The sequence below is a fragment of the Mastigoproctus giganteus genome, chromosome 7, assembly GCF_048544385.1.
Source record: "Mastigoproctus giganteus isolate SK-2022 chromosome 7, ASM4854438v1, whole genome shotgun sequence".
Classification (NCBI taxonomy): Eukaryota; Metazoa; Arthropoda; class Arachnida; order Uropygi; family Thelyphonidae; genus Mastigoproctus; species Mastigoproctus giganteus.
The window spans coordinates 9,213,705-9,235,251 of record NC_143581.1 but is presented as its reverse complement, the minus strand read 5'-3'; the positions used below and the strand labels follow the sequence as shown (position 1 = coordinate 9,235,251).

Below are 21,547 nucleotides of genomic sequence, written 5' to 3'. Positions count from 1 at the left end.
TCTTTCAGAACTACGCCATCTGTCGGACAAACTAAGGCAACACAACTAGCAAACATCCAGGGTCACACACACTAGAGCACATCAATAATCTGGAATGAATCACCACGGTAGCTCAATTGTAGCTCCTTGAGCTGTTTTGGCCACCAACAAATTCCTCCAACTGCATCAATCTTGTGCTCTAAGAGGCAAAGCAAACGCTAATGCCCAGAAAGTTCACTGATCCCATCCTTCCATCTAGTTGCGGATCTTCCTCTGCTCTTCTTCCCTTCAACAGAAAGTTTTTCCTCCTTGCTGTCTGTCCAAAAAATTTGAGTTTTTTTCTGTTGAAGCTATGAAGAAGAATTTGTCGTGCCAATTTTATTCAATACCCGCTCATTTCTTCTTCGATCAAGGTAAGAAATGCACAGTATTCTTCTGTAACACCAAATGCCCCAATTTGCTTCCTCTTTTCAGATTCCATCCTTCACATCCATAAGTGGTAACTGGAAAAATTAACGAATCAATTAATTTCAGTTTCGTCTTTAGGAGCAGATCTTGACCTCTCCATAATTTCATCAGATCAGTGATCAAGGTTTTAGCAGTTGCTTCATCTCTTTACATTGAGCAGTCACCGTTCTTATTTGTTCTTGACTCTAAGTAATCAAATTCTTCAGCTTCTTCGATTGCCCATTAATCTTCACTTTGTGGAACCCAGATCACCATACTTAAAGAAACTCTAATTCACAGTTTCTTTAAGATGATCCTTGGAATTGCAAATTACCGTAGGATAATCTGCACAACGAAGGTTCATCTTTAGTCCTCCAGTGTCCAAATCTTACAAAGTTTCATGAATGGTATCTTCAGCTTAAAGATTAAAAAGGTGAGGTGACAGAATGCAGCCCTGCCTGACATCTTTACAGATTTTGAAAAAGTGTGATTCCCATGTTGGTTCTTACAATCCTTCCTGGAAGTTGGAATCCCATATTTTCAATCGTAATATACAAATGGTGATGAGATCCTGAAGAACTGATATGTATACCAATCCCTATATTTCTAATTCAGTGCATATCATTAATATTTTAAATATCTTCAGAATTTATATAAAATTGTATGCTGTCAATAAACTATTTTTACATTGTCCTAGCCCACTGGCTGTACAGGGGGCAAAATTGTGATAAATGAAGAGATAGCAGTAGTAATAACAACGACAATTGTAGAGTGAGTAGATGCAGCGCAAATTCGTGCAGTCGGAAGATGGAGCTTAATTTAAAATGGTACGTTCGTTTCAGAAGTACACCATTGATATATTTATGCTAAAACGAGGACGGGGAACAACTTTCCAATTGCGAAAAAAAAAAGCAGTCGATTAGGCAAAATATAAATTTAGGAATCGCCAACAACCAACCAACAGAAAGTTGTGGAAGAACGTTGTAGAGGATTCCTGGATGTAGAAAAATGTAGTTGATTCTAGTGTGTTTTGAAATAATATAAATTGAGGACTAAGAAATCTCCATGACAAGTATTTGCAAAACACCTGGGTATTTCAAGGAGTACCAACTACCAATTGACGATTCAAGGACACTGGCAGTTTAAAGCACTAGACAAGACCATATACGAGTTTCTAAACGCGATGGACAACTCATTACACTTCAAATCCGAGCTGAGTTCAACAGGAACATAGAAACTCCCATATCTATAACTTTATCTTGAACAAGCAGGACTTTATGGTTGCGCAGCGGTCCGAAACCCGTTTAAAACAGGAAAATCGAAAAAAACTGTTGGCTTGTGCTAAGAGCCATCAACATTGGACAATTGAAAATGAAAAAAACCTACTGTGGACGGATGAATCCAAATATGAAATTTTTGGATCTAAGCGTAAAATTTATGTAAGATGATCATCTGAGGAAAAAATGGTGTCACATTGTTTAGTGGTTACAGTCACGCACGATGGCGGTTCCATCATGATCTCGGGTTGCTTCTGTTTTTCTGGAGTAGGTGACATCGTCAGAAATGAATGAATTTTAAGAAAAGAAGACCATAGAAACATTCTTGAACATAATGCAATATTCTCTGGACTTCCACTTTGTGGAAGCAATTTTATATTACAACAAGACAATCACCCGAAGCACAGTTCCAAACTGTGTATCTATACAAAAGCCACTTTTTTCTGTAAAAAATCGGAAGATTCAATTGGAATGGTGCCTCCAACCAAAGATTGGACTATGGAACAGTGGAAAAGAATCGTGTGGTCTAATGAGTCTCGATTTACTTCTTGCACCAGTGCTAAGGTGAAATTCATGAAGATATGCAGCTAGACTGTCTCGTAACCACCACTCAAGCAGCCGGGGATAGTATCATGGTATGGAGTATGATCTAGTAATACTGACTGGGTCCGGTGCGGATTGCAAAACAAGCATCAGAAGACAATCATGAACAAGCCAGTATCTGTTACTGACTTCTACTTTTGGTCCCTGTCCAGAAGTCCAATGAGTTGGTTTCCTCACGGTAGGCGTGCTGGTCTTTATGACAATCTTTGACTTGCTTACAACTTGTCTTGATCCCTATAGGGACTAAGATAAGTTGTGAGCACCTAATTTCTACTATGGTAGTTACAGGTCAACATTAGTGATGGTTTTGTGGTAACCGCAAGTGAATGTCTTTGCTGTTCCTTGAATATGGAGAGAACCCACAAACCATTATAACCACTGCTATTTTTGTATGAAAATATCAAAGTTTAGAAAGTCTCTCAATCGACAAAGCTGTAGTGTTTCCCAATATACTATCCTCTATTGCTCCAGTGTCACACAATAAAAATCTGGTAATTCCTAGTCCATCTTCCAGAGAAGAATCTTCAAAATTGGATGATGAATCTTGTGACCGGATAACTGGGATTACCTCTCAGAAACTTGTTCGAGTAAACCACCATGTTACCGTAATCAGCAAGAAATGGGTGATTTAATGAGGGACTTGGATCGAATCGCCTGGTACGGGAGATGCTGACGCCTAACCATTCCATGACAGAAGTGCAAAAGACATGATGGCCAACTATATACCAGTGAGTTTGACTTCACCGGTGGGAAAGTTGTTGTTTTTGGTTTTTTAAGCGTATAAGCAACTTAGGTGTTATTATGCTGTATATGATTTCTGGAACGTGCTCGTGTTCTGTTGTCAATTTGCTGTTTGCTGGACGAAAAATCTGAATTTTCGGGAGAAAAAATCATGCTATCCTCGCTTGAGACCGACTAATTCAGCCACTTTGTGAAAAGAGCCATAAAAATTCCTATCGCCATTGGCGGGATTCGAACTCGGATGTTTTCCACTTGGTATGGGGAGGACGGTGATCAAGGCACAGTCTGAGCAAATATTGAGAGATTTAAATCGACAACCCAACCAAGGAGAAGAATAGAAATCTCGCAGATCATCTCATTTTTCATTCTTGAAATGCCAAACAACAGAGGCTGAAAATGGCCACAAGAGAAAAGCTCCATTGGAGAAGGGGTCATCACTAAGTTGTGATCTGAGGTGTCTAGATGGCCACTCACCACGTCCATGTACTTGAAAGGGTTGTTTGTGATAAAAAGATCAAGAGTTGACTGTATGGTCAGGGTCATCTGGTGATTGGGTAGAGAGATTTTAAGCCAAAGGAGATCGAAAAGAGGATATTCCAAATTACTAAGTCTTTGAGAGGGAATATTAGAGCAGATATATGCACAAGTACCACGTTTGAAGCGAATAATTAGGACAAAGACGAAGTGGTTGAATCAATCGATAATTGGAATTCCGTCAGAAAGAGTTAGTGGACTTGACAGACTGTAAGTGGGAATAGAATCATTTCACTTATATTTGTGAAATGAAGGACGAAGTGTTTGCGAGTTTTAGATCTTTTTGCAGATAAGTTTCTTCTGTTAGTTTGGCTATTAATGATGTGTTCAAAGAGAAATTGGGGAGGACATGTAGGAGGACGTGACCTCTGCAATGTACCCCACATCCGCACTACTACTTCCAGTCTCCATCTAGCAGCGAGATTATAAACTGGCTGATCCAGATGCCTCCTAGGGAGATGAAGCAAATTATGGGGAAGGTCAAGTATGGCCAGCGTACACAATACGCTGGATCTTCATCGCTACCAAAATTGTGTCTGCTGCCAGGGGAACGCACAACTTAGTAAACAGTCCCCTTTTTTTTCCCCCCAGAAACACCATTGATCACTTCATTTCAAGCTGGAGTGATCAAGCAATTTGCTAATTGTTTGCCAATAATTTGTAATTTTCTGGCAGAAACACAACATTTTCTCTAAGATATTTTTCTTTTTTTTTTTTTTTTAAGTACTGTTAATCCAAACAATTCAAAAACCTTTGTACGATTTTGACAATAAATTGCTTAATTTTCTTTCTCCACTAATCTGAATCATTATGAACGTTTTCTCCAATAGGACCTCCTAGAAGCGACTGATCAGAGGCAGAAACAAGTCAACGATTTAGAGTCAATGTTACAACACGTGAAGAAGGGAGGAACGCTAACAGATCTACCAGACGGGGAACGGTGAGTATGTTCTAAGATCTCTCTTAAGTGTTTCAAAATTCCTTAATCTCATCCAAGTTTTCTGAGAATTGCTCTCTTCCACATAAATGACCTCAGTCCAAGTGACTGTTGCCAAACACTTGGACAAAGGTCTAGACATTGCATGACAGTCCCTTTGTTTAAACAGCACTCTAAGATGATAGAGTATCTCTGTCATTGTCAAGAAACCTTAGGGATGGCTAGTGTTCTGAGCGATAAAATGTACTTAAAGGTTTTAAAAGTCTTCAGCAGTCGAGTTGAATTAGTTGGTCTTTAGGGCTTTTCCAGCCCGGGTATGAAAAAGCGGCAAACAGACTTGAAACCGAAAAGGATTGGACAGAGGGAGAGGGGTGGGAAGCTCTCAGAAAACTTAAACACTTTTTTTCTTGAAGACAATTGTCTTTTCAGTTCGATCCTGCAAATTGTAATATAAATTAGAGTTTACAGGGTTGAATATAACGAAATTAAAAAATAACATCACCTCTCTTCACCCCCCAAAATCTCAATTAGACTACACCAGTTGCACTTCATCGACTATTAATAGGATTTTATGCCCCTGCAGCTTCATAGGTTACAATTATCATAATCGTATACACCTTTTGTTATCAAAAATATTCCTTCGACATAACGTGATCTCTGCGTCTCCATGTCTAGTTGTGTCACATGTGCTTTGACACCCCCTGTTCCCCCCTTTGTGAGTCATTGCTATTTCTCCAGCCTTCTACTGTTTTTATCCGTATAGGGGCGTGGCAGTGTCGTGCAAAGCGAAGTCCTCTGGGTGGAACTGCATCTCGTTTTCTCTGCGGTTTTAGGGACAATCCCCCCTTCCTACAACCACTTTCTTTACACGCCAATCAACTGGCAATTTAAAAGCGACCCCATACATACAGACAGACATCGTGTCACTTCCTCACTGTCCACTTCAATGCTCACCCTTGTCATCACCTGACTAGAAGGAGGAACGGATGTAATGTCCAGTACCACCTTCTTTTGAGATTATAATAGTCTACAAGCTGCTAAACGATCTAACTCACGAATCTTTAAAAAATATAAATAAATAAAACAATGTCCAAACAGGAAGCCAAATACCAACCCTTGATGTTTGGTCTTCTGCATTACATTCAAAGTACCAGTGAAGACTTTTGTTTAAGATGATACAGTTACTATAAGAAAATGAAAAGCCCCCTCCCCCCTGGTCCTTCTCGGTCTCCGAACACCTCAGTACACACGACATTACAACTCTTATCTTCCTTCCTTCATTGGTTTCATGCCTGGAGGGGGGAGTTAAGGGATATATACAAACTACACCAGATTTCGCGTGCTGTGTCACTCGGGCTGTTCGCTCGCGTGACAAGGTACGACAAACTGGTCGACCACGCAAAAAGAACTTCAACGGATGGTTTCGATAACTGGCGTGACTAGTAGATAAAAAATTGCCAAATGTAGTGCTTCCCACACACCCATTGTACTACCTTCTCCGATAATGTTACTGTATGAGGGCGTTGCTATGTGTGTTCATCGTGTAGCAAAACCTAAGCATGGTGTCAACTTCCTGCACTTGGTTCAGGTGGATGCAGCTCAAGGCTTTTCAGATATTTCCACGAAGCTTGAGTGGGTTCGCGGTTTGATGGAACGAGGAAGAAATGTTGGCAGAAAGCGTTAACAAGTTCACGATTATTCAATTTAAGTGCTGAGCCTAACGAAATTCTTTTTTATTGATACCTTCAGGTCAGAAGACTAATCTTCTGAGGAGGGGAATAAATTCCCACTATCCCCCTCTGTTCTTCGAAGATACTGTCATAATTGATGCCTTCCAACAACTGCAGAACACGAACACCTGGCCGGTTGATTCTTCTGCAAGCAATTATGTAGTTAAATACTGTGGCCAAGTGTGGTCCCTGTTTACTCTTTTCTGTCATCTTCCCCTCACTAACTTAATTAAAATGAATTATTCAAACGTAAAATGACATCCAATACACTATTTCACTTTTAAAAGGCTATTTGAAGACAAACATGCCAGTAGTAAAGGTGGATGAACCACGTTGGGCGAGTTAAGGGTGTTTGTGAAAACATTCCCATCTTTCCCTGTGACCTTTTCGGAGTCCGAAGTCCATCCACGTCCGTCGTGAATCACATTCTCTTTCTCAGAAACGTTCCATGCTCTCGGTACTGCTGTAATCGCGAGTATTCATCACGGTTAGGGCCTCGTGCAGTCCATGCCGCTTCCGGCGGTTGTAGCCTGCGTCCTGCGTTGCATATTAACGACAAGCTACTGCCCCAGCCCTGTGTCCCCCTCCTTTTCCCCATCTTTCTGTCATGGCCGTTCCTCACGCACGAGCCCCTGTCTTGGCACGCAAAACTTTGTCATCTGTCATTTAGCCTGTCGGTCGTATTATGGAGATAAAGAACAGAAGCGCCACCTACGTTACTTGAATGTTTTTGGGGTTTTTTTGCTTTGGCTGTCACGAGTATCTTCGTCTACATATATGAATCATACTGTTAGATTTGCCAACTACCATATTTTTCAAAGTCCACTGCCTTTTGTTTATACTCCCAAAATTCCAGTTTAATTCCTCCTTAAGATCTTGAGTCAAACAGCGTGGAAATGCTTTCCCAGTAAACACAGCGTGAATTTTCCTGATTATACTAGCACGAGAAAGCTAAGTAAGTGTCCTGAAGGAACCGAACTATGAAATTCTTGTCTGACAACAACCAGGTATTCCAAAATTGTAATTGTGACCTTTAAGGTACCCTTCGACTTGCCATTTCCGGTGACGTGGCTTCTCTATAACATTAACCTTTAATTTCCAAGGCCAACTTCCTTTCAGCTAATGCGATTCCCTCGGGTTATAACACTCACCCGCGGTTCAGCTGAGGGCGTCTACTCGAAACGTAGTTCTGACAGCTAGATCTTTGAAGAAAAATAAAATAAAACTCAATTCATTTCGATCATTACTCCATCCTGCTTACAGCTTGTACTTTTTAAGTAAAATTCAATCTTTAAATATTATCATCAGACTTGAAAAAATATTTACATAGTTCAGATAAGGTATGTTTTATTTTTAAGACAATTCTCCTACTTCCGGCTTGTCTGTTTTTTTTTTTTTTTTTTTTTGCTTCTTTGGTGTCTCCTTCCAAACTTTAAAATAAATTGAATCTATTCCAGCAGGAATAGATTGTAGCAAAACTTATGAATTACATTTAGTGTTGAGTTCATTTGGCTACAGTCCAACTGGCATCGTGTTTAAAACTCCCACTAATTTCTGGTTCTTTTTTGTCTCTTCGGGACCATCTATCAAACTTAATTCACATCGAAATAGGGACACAAACAGGAGGCGTTGAGTATGTAGATCGAGTAGCCAAATCACACCATCTCCATGACATTGGGCTCTAGAATCAAAACCAGTCCTTCTCGGCTGACTTTATTTTACAAGGTTTATTGTGTGATCTTCACACAAGCCCTGTTGAATTTGTGTTAATCCCCCAAGAAAGCTTATCTTGGTGGCTACCAATGGACTCGTGTCTTAACACCGCCCTTAAGTATCTGGTAACCCGCTGAACATATTCTAAGTTAAGCTTCGAAACAGGTGAACTCTGACCACTATGATGAGGTCCTCGGCAGCATGTCGGATGTATCTTGGTGGGTGGGGAGCAGAAGGAGAAATGCCAGCATCCCTCTTTCATCCTACACGCCCTCAAGTCCATTATGTAATCACTGTATTCACGCCTAACCTTGTGGCAACATTTTATTAGCTTTTTGCTGTCTTTCCGCCTGTCAAGAACAAACATCGGGCCAGCATAAATAATAATCATAACAGTTTACAAGATGTAACCTTAGGTTGTTCCCCTGGTGTACACGTGTTGACGACTCCACCCTAAACGCCAAAGCAATAATTTCTTGCCACACCGATTATCACCTGGCCTTGGATGAGATTTATTGCCTCCGTGGGCAGCGTGATTTGATTTGCATTCTGTAGTGGATACAACCATTGCAAACCGCTGAAAAATATTTCAACACCTGTGATCAGTTCATTCATTAGGTTTTGTTGAAGACCCTGCGTCCAACACTGATAGATGAATTTCATCTGGATGAACTGCAACAAATTAAAAACTGACCTCGTTAACTTTTGAAAGGGAAATGCCGCTGGTTCCAATAAGGGTTAACATTACTATGAGGAAATACCACATCGGGTGGCATCACTTAGAAACTCTTTTAGCGCCAAATTGTCTTAATTGCCAGAGAAATGCGCACGCGCAAGTGATGTAGAACCGCATGCTGTAAGTGGCCAATTAGGAGAGGGCCGATTAATGAACTGTTACATCGCAAGCACAAACATTCCTGATGATCTGCGTGTCGCCTGCCGCCAGCAGTTCTGTCGACAGTGGTCAGAGGGATGTGTCATCCGTCGACGGAAGTGTCCCGTGCCACAGATGGAACGCGATGCAATGTAGGTGTTTTACGTTCTTAATCCCTCCTTTCTGAAACTTTCTTTTGTATGACCTCTGCACTTCCTTAATTATTTCTCTAACTGATGATGATTTGGACATACACCTGTCCCTCCACGATCTGCATTTTGGTATCCACCAATTGACCTTGCTGAAGGCCTTTTAATCTCTCTAAGTTGAGTACTTAATCCACAATATTGCAGTTACTTATCTGCATTGAAGTTAATAAAAATTTTGGATGCCATGGCAACCATGGCCTCCCAGTTTCAGTTAGCAACCAATCTTTAACAGATCTATAGGTAAAAGAATCCATCATCCAACTCTAGTAATGTCATATTATGGTCTCTCAGCATTACTCCATCTCTTTCCTCTTATTATTATCTTAATTCTCAGTTAACTATTAATTTACTTTCATACAAAATATGCGGACTTGTGTACTGATAATACGTAACCATAGCAATGAGGAATAGTTGGAAAAATTTTAAATGCGTTGATTATTTGGAGATGGTAAAGATCCAGTTACATATTGAGATCAATTTAGAAATAAATTATGTGTATCGAACTTTGGAGGGTTTTACTGCAGGTACGTTGAGTGATGCAAAGCGGCCACCTATTAAGGGGCAAACGTACAGTTCTAAGGGGTCGTTTTTATCGTGTTTAGACATAACCAACTTCGAAATCATAATGGAAGTTGACAAATTCAAAGAAGCAAACCAATAAAAGTTACTCTAAATGGAACTTCTTTGAAAATTTCCAGAAATACAGATATGCATTAAAATCGGAATAAACGTCTAAAATCTGGAAGTAAAATCTACTGGCAGGTTGTGATTTGCAAGTCTGGATTCGAATCCCATCAAGCCAACTATGGGATACAATAATACTTGCCCTCGTGGGTGGCACAGTTGTTAGGCTCGCCTTCCCTGTCACACCTGGTGGAAGAGTCCTGAGTTCGAATCCCGTCGATGACGGGAGGAATTTTTATGGGCCTCTTTCGCAACGTGGGTGAGTTAGTTGGTCTCAGGCGAGGGTAGCATGGTTTTTTCTCCCGGAAAGTCGGGTTTTTCGTCCAGAAATAGAAAATCTACTTCAGAACACACGCAATTTATAGACATTACACAGGGAGCAACGTGGGCTCAGTTGCTGATGCTGCAATAACCCAACAACTGTGGTTTTAATTAACATCTCTCTCTGTCTCTCTCTTTCTCAAAATTATTCAAATTTATAAATCACATGGTTACCTCTTTATTAATGCTAATTTCCTATTTATTTACATCACATCCAGATACCTTCTGGATGTGATGTAAAAACTGATCTTGGGCCTCTGTTAAAATAACTGGTTATTATGCCATTTTGAATCTTTTACGTGTTCTTCATTCACATACCATCTAGGTCTTCAAGAACATTAGCAAATACTCAGTAACCCTCCAAGCATTAAGATGGCTCTCACTCTCTTACAAGAGTAGATCTTAGCACTTGGAAGATTAATTAACGATTTCGACGTGTGATTTCCAGCTGAAGGATATCCTCACTAAAAAGCCTTATAAGACTCAAGGAATTTGTCCCTTACAATCTTAAATTACCAAGGTGTTCTCAAAGAAGATTGATGTAGCCATTCACCATGGTTCCGTTTCAGATCATCAGTCTACTGCTACCACAATACTCATACCCTTTACTTCATGTTAGAGGGGGACTGGACCGTATTTCATATTCTAGTTAGTTGAGGTCACGTCAGGAATCAATTTTAAGACTGAATATGGATTCGTCAATATAAAGAGACCATTGGTCTTTGCTTCAGAGACAGCTGCCTGCACTAATTCAGTAGCGCTACTCAATAATGGGGTAAGAGAAATATAAATATGGATCCCTCTAGCATGAAGTTCCCTTTCTTGAAACACTGTATATAGAACTTACTTTGAAAATGAAAATGCCATTCTTGTAACGTTGAGGTTTAGGAATCCGGTTGTCATCTCCCTGAAACATTCCGCTACAGGGTCAGAAAGCAGTTGTTCTGAGGTGTTCAAACCTCGGCCCAACTTGAATTCTCCCTTCGAGACACTTCTCCTGTCTCCTGATATTGCTGCACCTTGAAATTACCATTAAGGCTCTAGCCAGCTCTTTCCTGAAAAACGCTGTTGTTGCTCAAATTCTTCCAGGCATCTGCATTGCATAATACAGAAAGAGAAAATTAATCACATACACTGAGTGATCACTGAATTATGACCACCTACCTAATACTTCGTAGGTCCTCCTTTTGCCCTCAGTACAGCAGCTATCTGACGTGGCATTGATTCAAGAATATGTCGGGAGCGTTCGGGAGGAATGGCCAACCAAGCTGCGTGTGATGCGGTCAGCAATGTAGGTATGGAGGTGATTGCTGTATCCAGAAGCCTAATATGCCTTTCCATAGTGTCCCACAAGTGCTCTATGGGATTGATATCGGGAGAGTTCGGAGGCCAATCGATATGCTGGAAGTCAGAACCGTGTTCCTCAAACCATTCCTACACAACAAGTGCCTGATGGCTCGGCGCATTGTCGTCTTGGAAGATACCATCGCCATTCGGGAAAAAGTGTAACATAGCGGGGTGTATACAGTCAGTAAGCAGTTGACGACAGCGGAGACCAGTGATACGTTGTTCCACATGCACCAGGGGTCAAGGTTCCTGCCGGTGAAACATGCCCCACACCACACAACCGTCTCCACCGACCTGCACTTTTGATACCATGCATGATGGATGAAGAGCCTCATGTTGTTGACGCCAAATCCGTATTCGAGCTTCCACCGTTTGGAGCAAATAACGTGATTCATCCAACCAGCACACCTTCTTCCAGTCTTCTAACGTCCAAGTTGCATGCTCTTTGCACCAGGCAAGTCTTTTATGCCGATGAACCTTGGTTAGGAGAAGATACCGTAGGGGTCATCTGCTGGTATAGCCCATACATGCGTCGCACGTATTGGGTGGTGAACTCTTCAACAATGCTGCGCCTGTACGAGTTGTCGGACTCGGCGCTCACCTCTAACATCAACTTTTCGCTGACCTTTGCAGTTTTGTCGTTGGGTCGTTGTTTGACCATTCTGATGCCAGTCCTGGTACACTTTAACTACGGCGGCTCTCGAACACCCCACCAGTTCAGCAGTTTGGGAAATCGAAGCATCAGCTCGTCGAGGACCCACAATCTGTCCTTTATCAAAATCCGATAAATCCTTCCTTTTACCCATCACGCTCGGAATTTTACTACCTACTGAACCACTGACACCTAATCTATGCTACGTAGGTCAACTAACTGCGCACTCTCGTACGTCGTGGTCAATCGGTCGCATTCAGTTTTCACAGGGGGTGGTCATAATTCAGTGATCACTCAGTGCATGTTCTGTACCACTTTAAATCAGACACTTTACACCTTAACTGATCCCCACGTAATTAAGCAAAAGATATCATTTCACATTCTGAGGTAAAGCTCAGTGATGCTGGTGAGGGCTGCTGACTGGCAGCCCTCCTACCTAGAGCATGCTCTCGATAGGAGTTAGATCAGAGGATATGGCTGGCCATTCCATACTAGCTGTAATCTGGTTCTTAAGACATTGATTCTGTAGGAGACCCCTGTGCCGGCATGCATTATCGTCCATTAAAAGAACTTCAGGACAAATTGCCACTTCAAAAGGACCAAGGATCTGATTTCGATATCTTACAGCTGTGTCGGTTCATCACAGGAACTCAAAGTTCTCGTAGTAAATTTTCAAAGCAAAATTATCCCGTTGTGCTACCCAATCTGGGTAGCACAACGAGGAAGATGAAAAGTTGGTTCTTTGAGTTTGAAGTTGGACAGTAAAAGGATGCTGACTGGTAGGGGCATGTGTTTAGAAGACAGAGTGAGAAGTACAGAAGCCAAGCCGACCGGGCTAGCCGGGTGGGTAAAGTGCCTGCCTGGCAACCCAAAGGTCGCGGGTTCGAATCCCGCCTCGGGCTTGGATCAGAGCAGAAAATGCAAAAATCTTGGGAGGTGCAATATGGCCACAGAAGCCGATGCGCCAACAACTAACAAAAAAAAAAAACAGAAGCCAATTCAGAAGAACAGTGCCCATGGAAGTATCTGTAGAAAAGATATTCAGAAGAAACATAATGTCTATAAGACAGAGAGTGGAGAGACTCTGTTAGGGATGAGTCATTGATTAAGCCCTGTTTTGAATGGAATCTAGAAGCTTGAGAGAGGTTTTGGGGGGCACCGACCCAGATGTGGGAACAATATTCAATGGTGGGGTGGATTTTCGATTTGTGCAGAGTGAACAGCTGTTTGGAAGAAAAGTAACGCCGAGAGCAAAAAAGAAAACCCAGTTTTTAGATGCAGAGAAAGCAAAATTTGCAATGTGCCTATGCCAAGAGAGATTAGAAGTGAGGGTAATCCCCAAAAGAGATATCATCTTGCCTAGAAATCGGAGTGTCACCAAAGATAAGCATAGGAGCAGAAGAAACCTTTTTTGCGAGATATAACACAGGAATGAGTTTTAGAAGAGTTGAAATCAACTAAGTTATCATTGCCCCACTGGAGAATTACTTGAAGATCGGGATTTAGGGAATTGATAGTGGATATTCAGAAGTTGAAGCTGTTTGTGCGGGGAGAGGTTTCTCAAGGTGGAATGCAATGTGCATTCGTCAGCAAAACTATGGATAGGATTTCCGGTCAGTGGAAGAAGGTCATTAATATACAAGAGGAAAAGAAATGAACCTTGGGGGACACCAGCATTAGTGGAGAAGTTAGAAAGCCATCTACCATCACCAACAGTGAGCGGTTAGAGAGGAAACTGGATATCCAATTACAAAAAAACAGTTGGCAAACCATAAGATGGAAGCTTATTTAGAAGACCGTTTGGACTTTCCATTTCTTGGCAATCTTTGTTAGAATTACTACTGCTTTCAGGGTCTTCTATATTTTTATGTAGTTTTGTGTGTGCAGAGTGAACCAATTGGGGGGGGGTAATGCGAAATAGCATTACCCCCCCAATTGGTGCTGAGCACACAAAAGTTATTTGATGATTCGTTCTTCAATTTCTGCAGATTTTTTGGAAGATATTTCCAAATGCTGGCTAGTCGGGGTACGTGGTTAGCCTGGTTTGACAGAGAGTGGTGGAAAGAGAGATAGAGAATGGTGAAAGAGAGAAGAACAATACCCACGGAGATATCTATAGAAAAGGCATGATGAAACAAAGTCTGCATGATGGAAAGTAGGAAGAGTTTAGGGGTTTAAAGTCTTTATAAGAAATAAAACAGGAATGAGTTTTAGAAAGGACTGATGAAGTTAATTGAGTTTTCTTCTCCCCAACGAAGTATTACCCTTAGAATTAGCATTTAAAGATCAGGTGTTGGTTATTAAAATGCTAATTCTAAGAATAATTCTTCAGATTTGATTTTGTAGATTTGCTTTTTGTGCAAAGTACATCTACCAAACTGTCCCGATTCAATGAAGACCATACTGATGAAGCCAACTTAACTCAAAGCGTCCCAAATGCATATATATATATATATATATTTGCGTCTCAATTTTGTCCAAAAACCCTATTATCCAATAGGGTTCTCGGACAAAATTGGTGGTTCTTATGATTGCCCCCGATTTCCACCCTCCAAACACCACCACGTGCATAAAATTAGTGAAGTCTTCAAAGAATGGCCCATCTCTGATTTGGAGGTACTTAACACCAAGTACTTCTTTCCGCTTGTCAAAGAGTATGAGTTACCCGTCACCAACTTGACACTTCATCCTGAGTGTTGTGTGGATGTCTGCCGTGGGAATAAACAGATGCCAACTGTTGGAGGGGGTTTTCACTTCCCTGACCCTAATCTTCAGAAAAGAGAATGACTTTTGGCCATCGCTTACGGCAGGTCTGAGTAGAAAGAAAAGGAGGATGTTTTTTAGGGTGCCAACCGACCACCACCACCCACCCCTTCAAAAATGGGGGTGATAAATGGAAGGCAGTGAGGCGAGGCTGACATATGCGGGTGCAGAGGGCTACCTGCCACAGGTCAACGGTATTGTCTCTGCCCACGGGAGTGCTGACATCATCCGGCAGAGGCCGGAAACTCTCCTATAGATAATTTCCTGTTTAAATTCACCTGCCATCCCTCACCTGTCACCGGACACGCCTTGCTAGCACGTGACTTCCCCCTACAGTCAGTAAGTTAGGTATGCCTCGTGCCCTCAGGAGTTTCGAGGTACTAATAAACGTAGAAAGCTTACAAAACTGCGTGTGCGCGCGCATACACACACGGTCGTTACAGGTGAATCTTTTCAGAAAAGGCTGCTTATTACGAGAAATTGCAAAAGTTGTCAACATCCATTAACTTTCAGTGATAGAATTTAATGTGGGAAAGCATTAAGTTACCCATCATTAAACGTAATAGCAATATATTGTAGTGAAGAATTATTTAGAAAATTCAACTTACCATGAAGAGATTTATATTTTCCCATAACCATTGGCTTCTTTATAAATTAATATTCCTAATATTTTATATTTATATTTGAATTTTCCGAATATAAATTAAAATATAAATAACTGTTTATACCTTTCAACAACTACGCATTAAACATTTTGTTTTCGTTTGGAAATTAAAACAACAGCGCTCCCTGGCAAGAAATACTTTATTTCGTTTGGAAAAAAAAACAACAACGCTCCCTGGCAAGCAATAAATTCTATATATGAATATTAATTGTAATTTAATATAAAATTTATAATTATAATAAAAAACGGAAAGGTTTAAAAACTTAAAAAGTTTAGATTCTTTATTTAAAAAGTGTTTATAACGATAGTTAAAGTCTATTTTTCATTACTGCATTATGCAGAATAATTCAAAAGTAGTTGAACGCTTAAAATTATACAATTTATTTTTTTAATTTTCTGTTCAAGACAGATTTAAGTACAGTACTTGAAAATTTAAAGTTCCATTGATAGAATTATTATAACTGTATATATTTCCCACCCGTCAGTATGCCTTTTCTGTAAATTTTGTGTTCTCGGTCGATTTGCGCCTCCGTAGCCAGGTGGGAAGGAGCAGCAGTGCGTAGCACACGCTTCTTGATTAGACCGGGGTTCGAGCCCGTCACCACCAAATACGGAGGATGCGGAAAGGTCAGGGAAGGACCACCGCATATCCTGGAGCAATATGGCCTTAGTTGCTAATGCTCCAAAATAACAAATAACTAACTTCTCGGTCGATTTTGTTTTTCGCTGGATGAAAAACCAGACTTTTCCAGAGGTAAAAAAAATTGTGCAATATTTTCTTCGAAAAATAATATTACCCAAATGTAGAACCTTACGTTTCCTGCGTGGTACTCAAACTGCCATATTTGGGACCACCTGAATTGAAGCAGTATACCCAGAGTTAATAACTTTTATCACTCTCCCAACCTTTGTATCAACAGCAAACTTTGACAAACTCTTATGCCTTCCTTGATGTTACTTGACCATGGTCCGCTTAGAAATAGTCATTTATAATCACCCTGTTTTCCCATTTAACCAACTTTATCGCATCTAAATATACTGCCAAAATTATTTAGTGGTGCGGGGCTCAATTGAAAAGAAAAAAAAAATGCTTGGTTTGTTCCTTTGATCGGTGCTAGCACATAAAACCAATATTTATAAACAATACCAGTAAATACAACCGAAAGAAGACGTGGGTATGATAAAACTCACCTGGAAAACACTGCTAGTGTAAAGGAGACGTTTTGTATTTTAACAATACTTTAAAGACTTTAACTTTCCATTCTTCCTTCATTCCTTCCTTAAAAATAAATTGTTTCTTAGATAATCTGTTAAAATCAAATAACAAATGCAATTTTAACGCATTACTGAAACTTGTTTGTGTCCTGGTTTTCTCTCTGTATATCCGCGTTGTTTAATAAAACCATTGGATAAAAACCATCTGTCCCTGACTACACCCCTAAGTACAATATATTAACTTAGATATCTTTGTGTTTTCATTCATTTTCTGAGGACACTCTCAGAATGGAGTGAGTAGGTGGTGACCTGGTTTCTCTTATATATTTCTCTGTCTTCTTCATTCAGCTGCTTCTATCCTAATGGGGATGTGAAATTAGTTGAAATCTTTCACTGGTAAGTAGTGACTTCTTGTAGGTGTATAATTATGTACAAGAGGCTTATCTGTATGTGTCTCTTGAGAAAGTAAATTGTAGGCTAGATGTTTTTCAAAAAAATTACTCCTGTTTCTTTGATTTATGGACAGTTTTTGAATTTAGATTACATGTGATAAAAACCCTTCTGTTCATTAGTCATTCGTAGTTCCCACTGAGTTCCAGCTATTACTGGTTTACCAGGGCACCTTTCGCGGCAACAGGTTAGTTTTGGGTGTCTCAGTAGCCGTTTTAATACTACCAGCCTGGAATGGACAGTCACTGGATTTAAATTTTCTTTAATTTATGGGTTTGTGATCATATTACTTTGTACTAAGAAGCATTTAGTTGCATTTGGGTCTTTGAAATGTAGAGAACATTGGGGTTTTTTTTAGAAATATTTATTTCTAAAAAAATTAATGTGTTGGAAATATTTAGTGTATGCCAACTTCAACTGGAATTTACTTAACATTCTTTAGAGATACTGCAGGAAGCTGAAATTGCCACGTGTGAACTGTAGACAATCCTCACGCATGCAGAAGAACTAATATTAATTGAGCAATTTTAAGACTTTCAGTTGGGCTATAGAGATTTTCAAATTTCTAAAATAAACAGTCCATTGAGACATCAATCTGAAAATAACAGAATTTCCCAACTGGACCATTTAGTAGGGAAGAGGTTTGTCAATTCTGCAATACTGTCACTTTTTTGTGAAGTGGACAGTGTTATTATATTTCGAATAAAGACTATATTTTCAGCCTATTTTGCTCTTTCATGGACATCTGGTAGGTTTTGGCCTTAAATTTAAATTTGGCAAAGGAAAAGTTAGGTATGTATGTATTGCATTACATTTCAGGTCCTTTTCAATTATCAAATAACTTGCCTCAAAGGCCAACAACTTCTATATTGTACTCAAGAAATGTTTAACAATTCTCACTGATGATGGGTAGCTCTGAGGTGAGATTTGTGTAACGGTGCTTTATGGGGATGACAAGAAACCGGCTCGTTTCCCCACCCCATAAAGGGGACATGAATTAATGTATTGACATTATATTTGGCCGTATACGAATTATTTCTCCATGCCTTAAAAGATAACTCATGATTCTAAAAATATAAGAAAATCAGAATGCAATTATTTGGCTGAGTAAGTGAGTGTTAAATGCCAAACCAGCTAAGACATCAGTATTAGTGAGTCTATAATTGCATTGTTGGGTTACTGTTTGCCAGATAAAAAAACTGAAGTTTCCTAAAGTAAAACTATGCGACTCTTCCCTGAGACCGAGTAACTTGACCATTAATAGTGATTATGATCATTCCTAACTGTAATGGGTAATTCTTAAGACGTACTGTCATTAACTTGAGAAGAAACCAAGGGTAAGAAATCCATTATGCCAACAGATAGCTGTGTTAAAATATACTAATCGACAAAATTAACAGAACATGTAGAAAACGTGGTATAACTCGTGCAGCTTGTAATGAATCTAGAAAAAAAATTGGTATGGTGATGTATCATAGAATAACGATGAAATGAGGAGATGGGGAGGAACTTCGGACAAGTATAAGAAACACATACAGGGGTTGTATAACAATTACCAAAAAGGTCCCATTGCAGAAGTCGATATAAGATGCTCGAAAGTAGACCTTCCGCCTGCGACTGCTTGGCTTCAAGTCGTCCATCGGCCCACCATCTGAAAGAATCATCTAAACGACGATGACTTACCATCCTGAGTACTAGAGATGTGGCTATCCCACTGGACAAGCCAAAAAACTAGAATAAGGTGATGTGCCAAGCAGTGTTTTTATATTCATGATGTGCCAGTCTAAGGTATTAGACTCGGAATTTGCATATCAGGATGCCTATTATATCAAATATTTTCCTTCGACAACACTGTTCACAATATAATATTGATGAAAAACATTTTGTTCTGTTAATTTTGTTGAGCAGTGTAGCTTACTAAGTTAGTTAGTTAGCAAAACCATGTTATATATCCTTCATAATGCCATTTCTATCTAAATGTCCCTGGATTGCACTCTTCGCCTTGGTCTTAAATCTTCCTTGAGACCAAAGAAACATACGCTGAAAATGGGATATTGATTGAACTTTTCCTTTTCGATCAATGCTCGAAGATTCGAAAATAATATAGGTTTCTTAAGGGGGTGACTAAGAAGAGGCTGTCGAATTGATCATGAAATCACCACAGAAACGAAGAGAACATAAGCTGAAAACTGAATTGTGAAAATCTGACATTTCCTTGTGGAGTTCTAATTAAAACAGATTTTAATTAAAACTTGGGATGCTCTTAACCATTTCTGTAGTTTTAAGTTATAGATTAGACTGAGATCGGCTAACTCAACCACGTTGTTGAAAAAGGCCCATAAAAAAATCCTCCCATTTCACAACGTTGCAGAGTTAGTCGGTCTCTGGCAAGATGATTTCCACCCGGTCTGGCGATTCTACCAACTGTCCTACCCAGGAGGGCATATACAATATATCTTTCCCTGACCTGCTACATCCATTGATATATCATCTGGACTAGACTCAATCCCACTCCCAAACACTTTTTAGGACGTAGTTAACTTATACATAGAGAAATTGTTCTCAAGAAGGCATCAAACTTCTTTTTGAGTCCATGCCATGACTCTTAAAGTTTTTATCCCTGCCAGATTTTTCCCTTTTAACAAAGATATTTTTGTTCTGTATTTTAAACATTTCCTGTCCTAATCCCTATCCATGTGTAGATCGAATACTCAACGTCTCTTTTTTCACTGGAGTGTAAATTATTCTTCTGATTTATAGGATTTGTTATTATTGACTGTTTATGTACCACTATCAGATTATATCTACGATGTAGTGAAAAATTTTCCTGGTTTTCCTTTTTGTAAATTTTTCCTTTAAAAAGTCTTTCATCCAGATAATGAAAACATGTACTTCATGCACCAGCGAACGTACATTTTTAGAGTTGTACATAGGAATTTATGGTTATTTTATGGGGCTGAGCTTTTCTGATGTACAATTCAAACAAGATGTAATTCATAGAAGCGCCTTTGCTAATATTTTCAAGAAGGAACTCCTTAATAGATTCTTTTCATCTAATTAGCGTGATTAACCTTCATCTCTTGAAGCTACAAATCGTTAATATTCCAGAACCTAGTTGATTATTGGATATACGAAGATTTGGTGACGTCATAGAATCTTTCTACTCCATTCTCTTCTCCCTGTCGGTTATAGTGGTCTCTTCCACTTAACCATATTGATCCAGGAGCACCATAACGATAAAAGGGTGTTTTCCTAGATTATGTTCACGATGGGCCACGGTGAGGTAAGGTCATGAGATTGCCAACCACCCGTAAGAAAAAGGAAAAGAAAAAAAACAAACAAACAGAAACTTGTCACAGGTCGTGGCGTGCGTTCATACTTTACCGTGATGACGAGTGGAAATAGCGGTGCGAAGTTGACGAGTGTCAAGGTCACAGTGTCGTTGCTAAAACTCCCAATAGAGGAAATTCTAGCAATACAGGTGAGTCGTAGCCAGCTCATTAAAAGTGTTTATTACCTCCCTGACGTGCAAGCAGAAAGTCCTGACTCATCTGAGGAGGGTGTTGGGGCGCCACCTGTTTCTGAAATACATTCATTGTGTACATGTTTCTTCTACCTTCTACCGACCTTGATAAAACACGGATAATTTCAATCTTAATAATTATTTTCTCACAATCAAAGCTTGCAATTGACGTGGAGCAATTTCGAACTTGAATCTTAAGAGGTCATTAGAAGGCTCTCATCTGGCTTCGCTGTTACACTCCCAAGTAATTAAAACCAACCCCTTAACAACTTTTTAATGATGTAGTCGTATTACACCAGCAATGCTTTCGTTTTCAAATACAGGATACGCGAAACTGCAACGTATTTTCCAGCAAATGCATCCTTCCATGCACCATCTGTGGAATGTTGTTGTTGGCTCAACGCATTTCCTATGAGGTATGTTTATTCCACCTACTCATATTTTTCTTTATGATAATCCGAGAGTTTTCAAGTGACTCATCTGTTAGTGGTTTCCTTTTTCCTGACTGATAACAGAATCATCCCATAACACGGGATGTATGACTATGTCAACATATGAGCTGTAAAAATAATTGCTTGGATTGCATTTTAAAGTTTCTTCCGTGAAGAAATAAATATACTTCGAAAAGAATAAAAACAAAAGTCATAACCAAAATAAAAATTTAAAATAGATTCTATAAAAGGACTTGATTTATATTTATGTGTTGGACAGCCTCCCATTAAGTTGCTTTGACTTTAGCCCTCGTTGGGTAGAATTGCCATCCTTCCCACACCGGGTGGAAAAGATTTGAGTTCGAGTCCCGTCGATGACGAGAAGAATTTTTTTGGGCCTTTTTTCACAACGTTGCAGAGTTAGTCGGTCTCTGGAAAAAGTAGCGTAGTTTT

General features: G+C 39.7%; 1 protein-coding gene across 1 annotated transcript in view; it reads left to right on the top strand.

Moving 5' to 3' along the window:
• MESR6 (misexpression suppressor of ras 6) overlaps positions 1–21,547 on the top strand; it is a 290,407-nt gene that overhangs the window by 223,486 nt on the left and 45,374 nt on the right. The window contains exon 5 of the mRNA XM_090377780.1: positions 4,412–4,521. Within this exon, the coding sequence (XP_090233906.1) occupies positions 4,412–4,521 (110 nt within the window). The remainder of the gene's footprint in view (positions 1–4,411; positions 4,522–21,547) is intronic.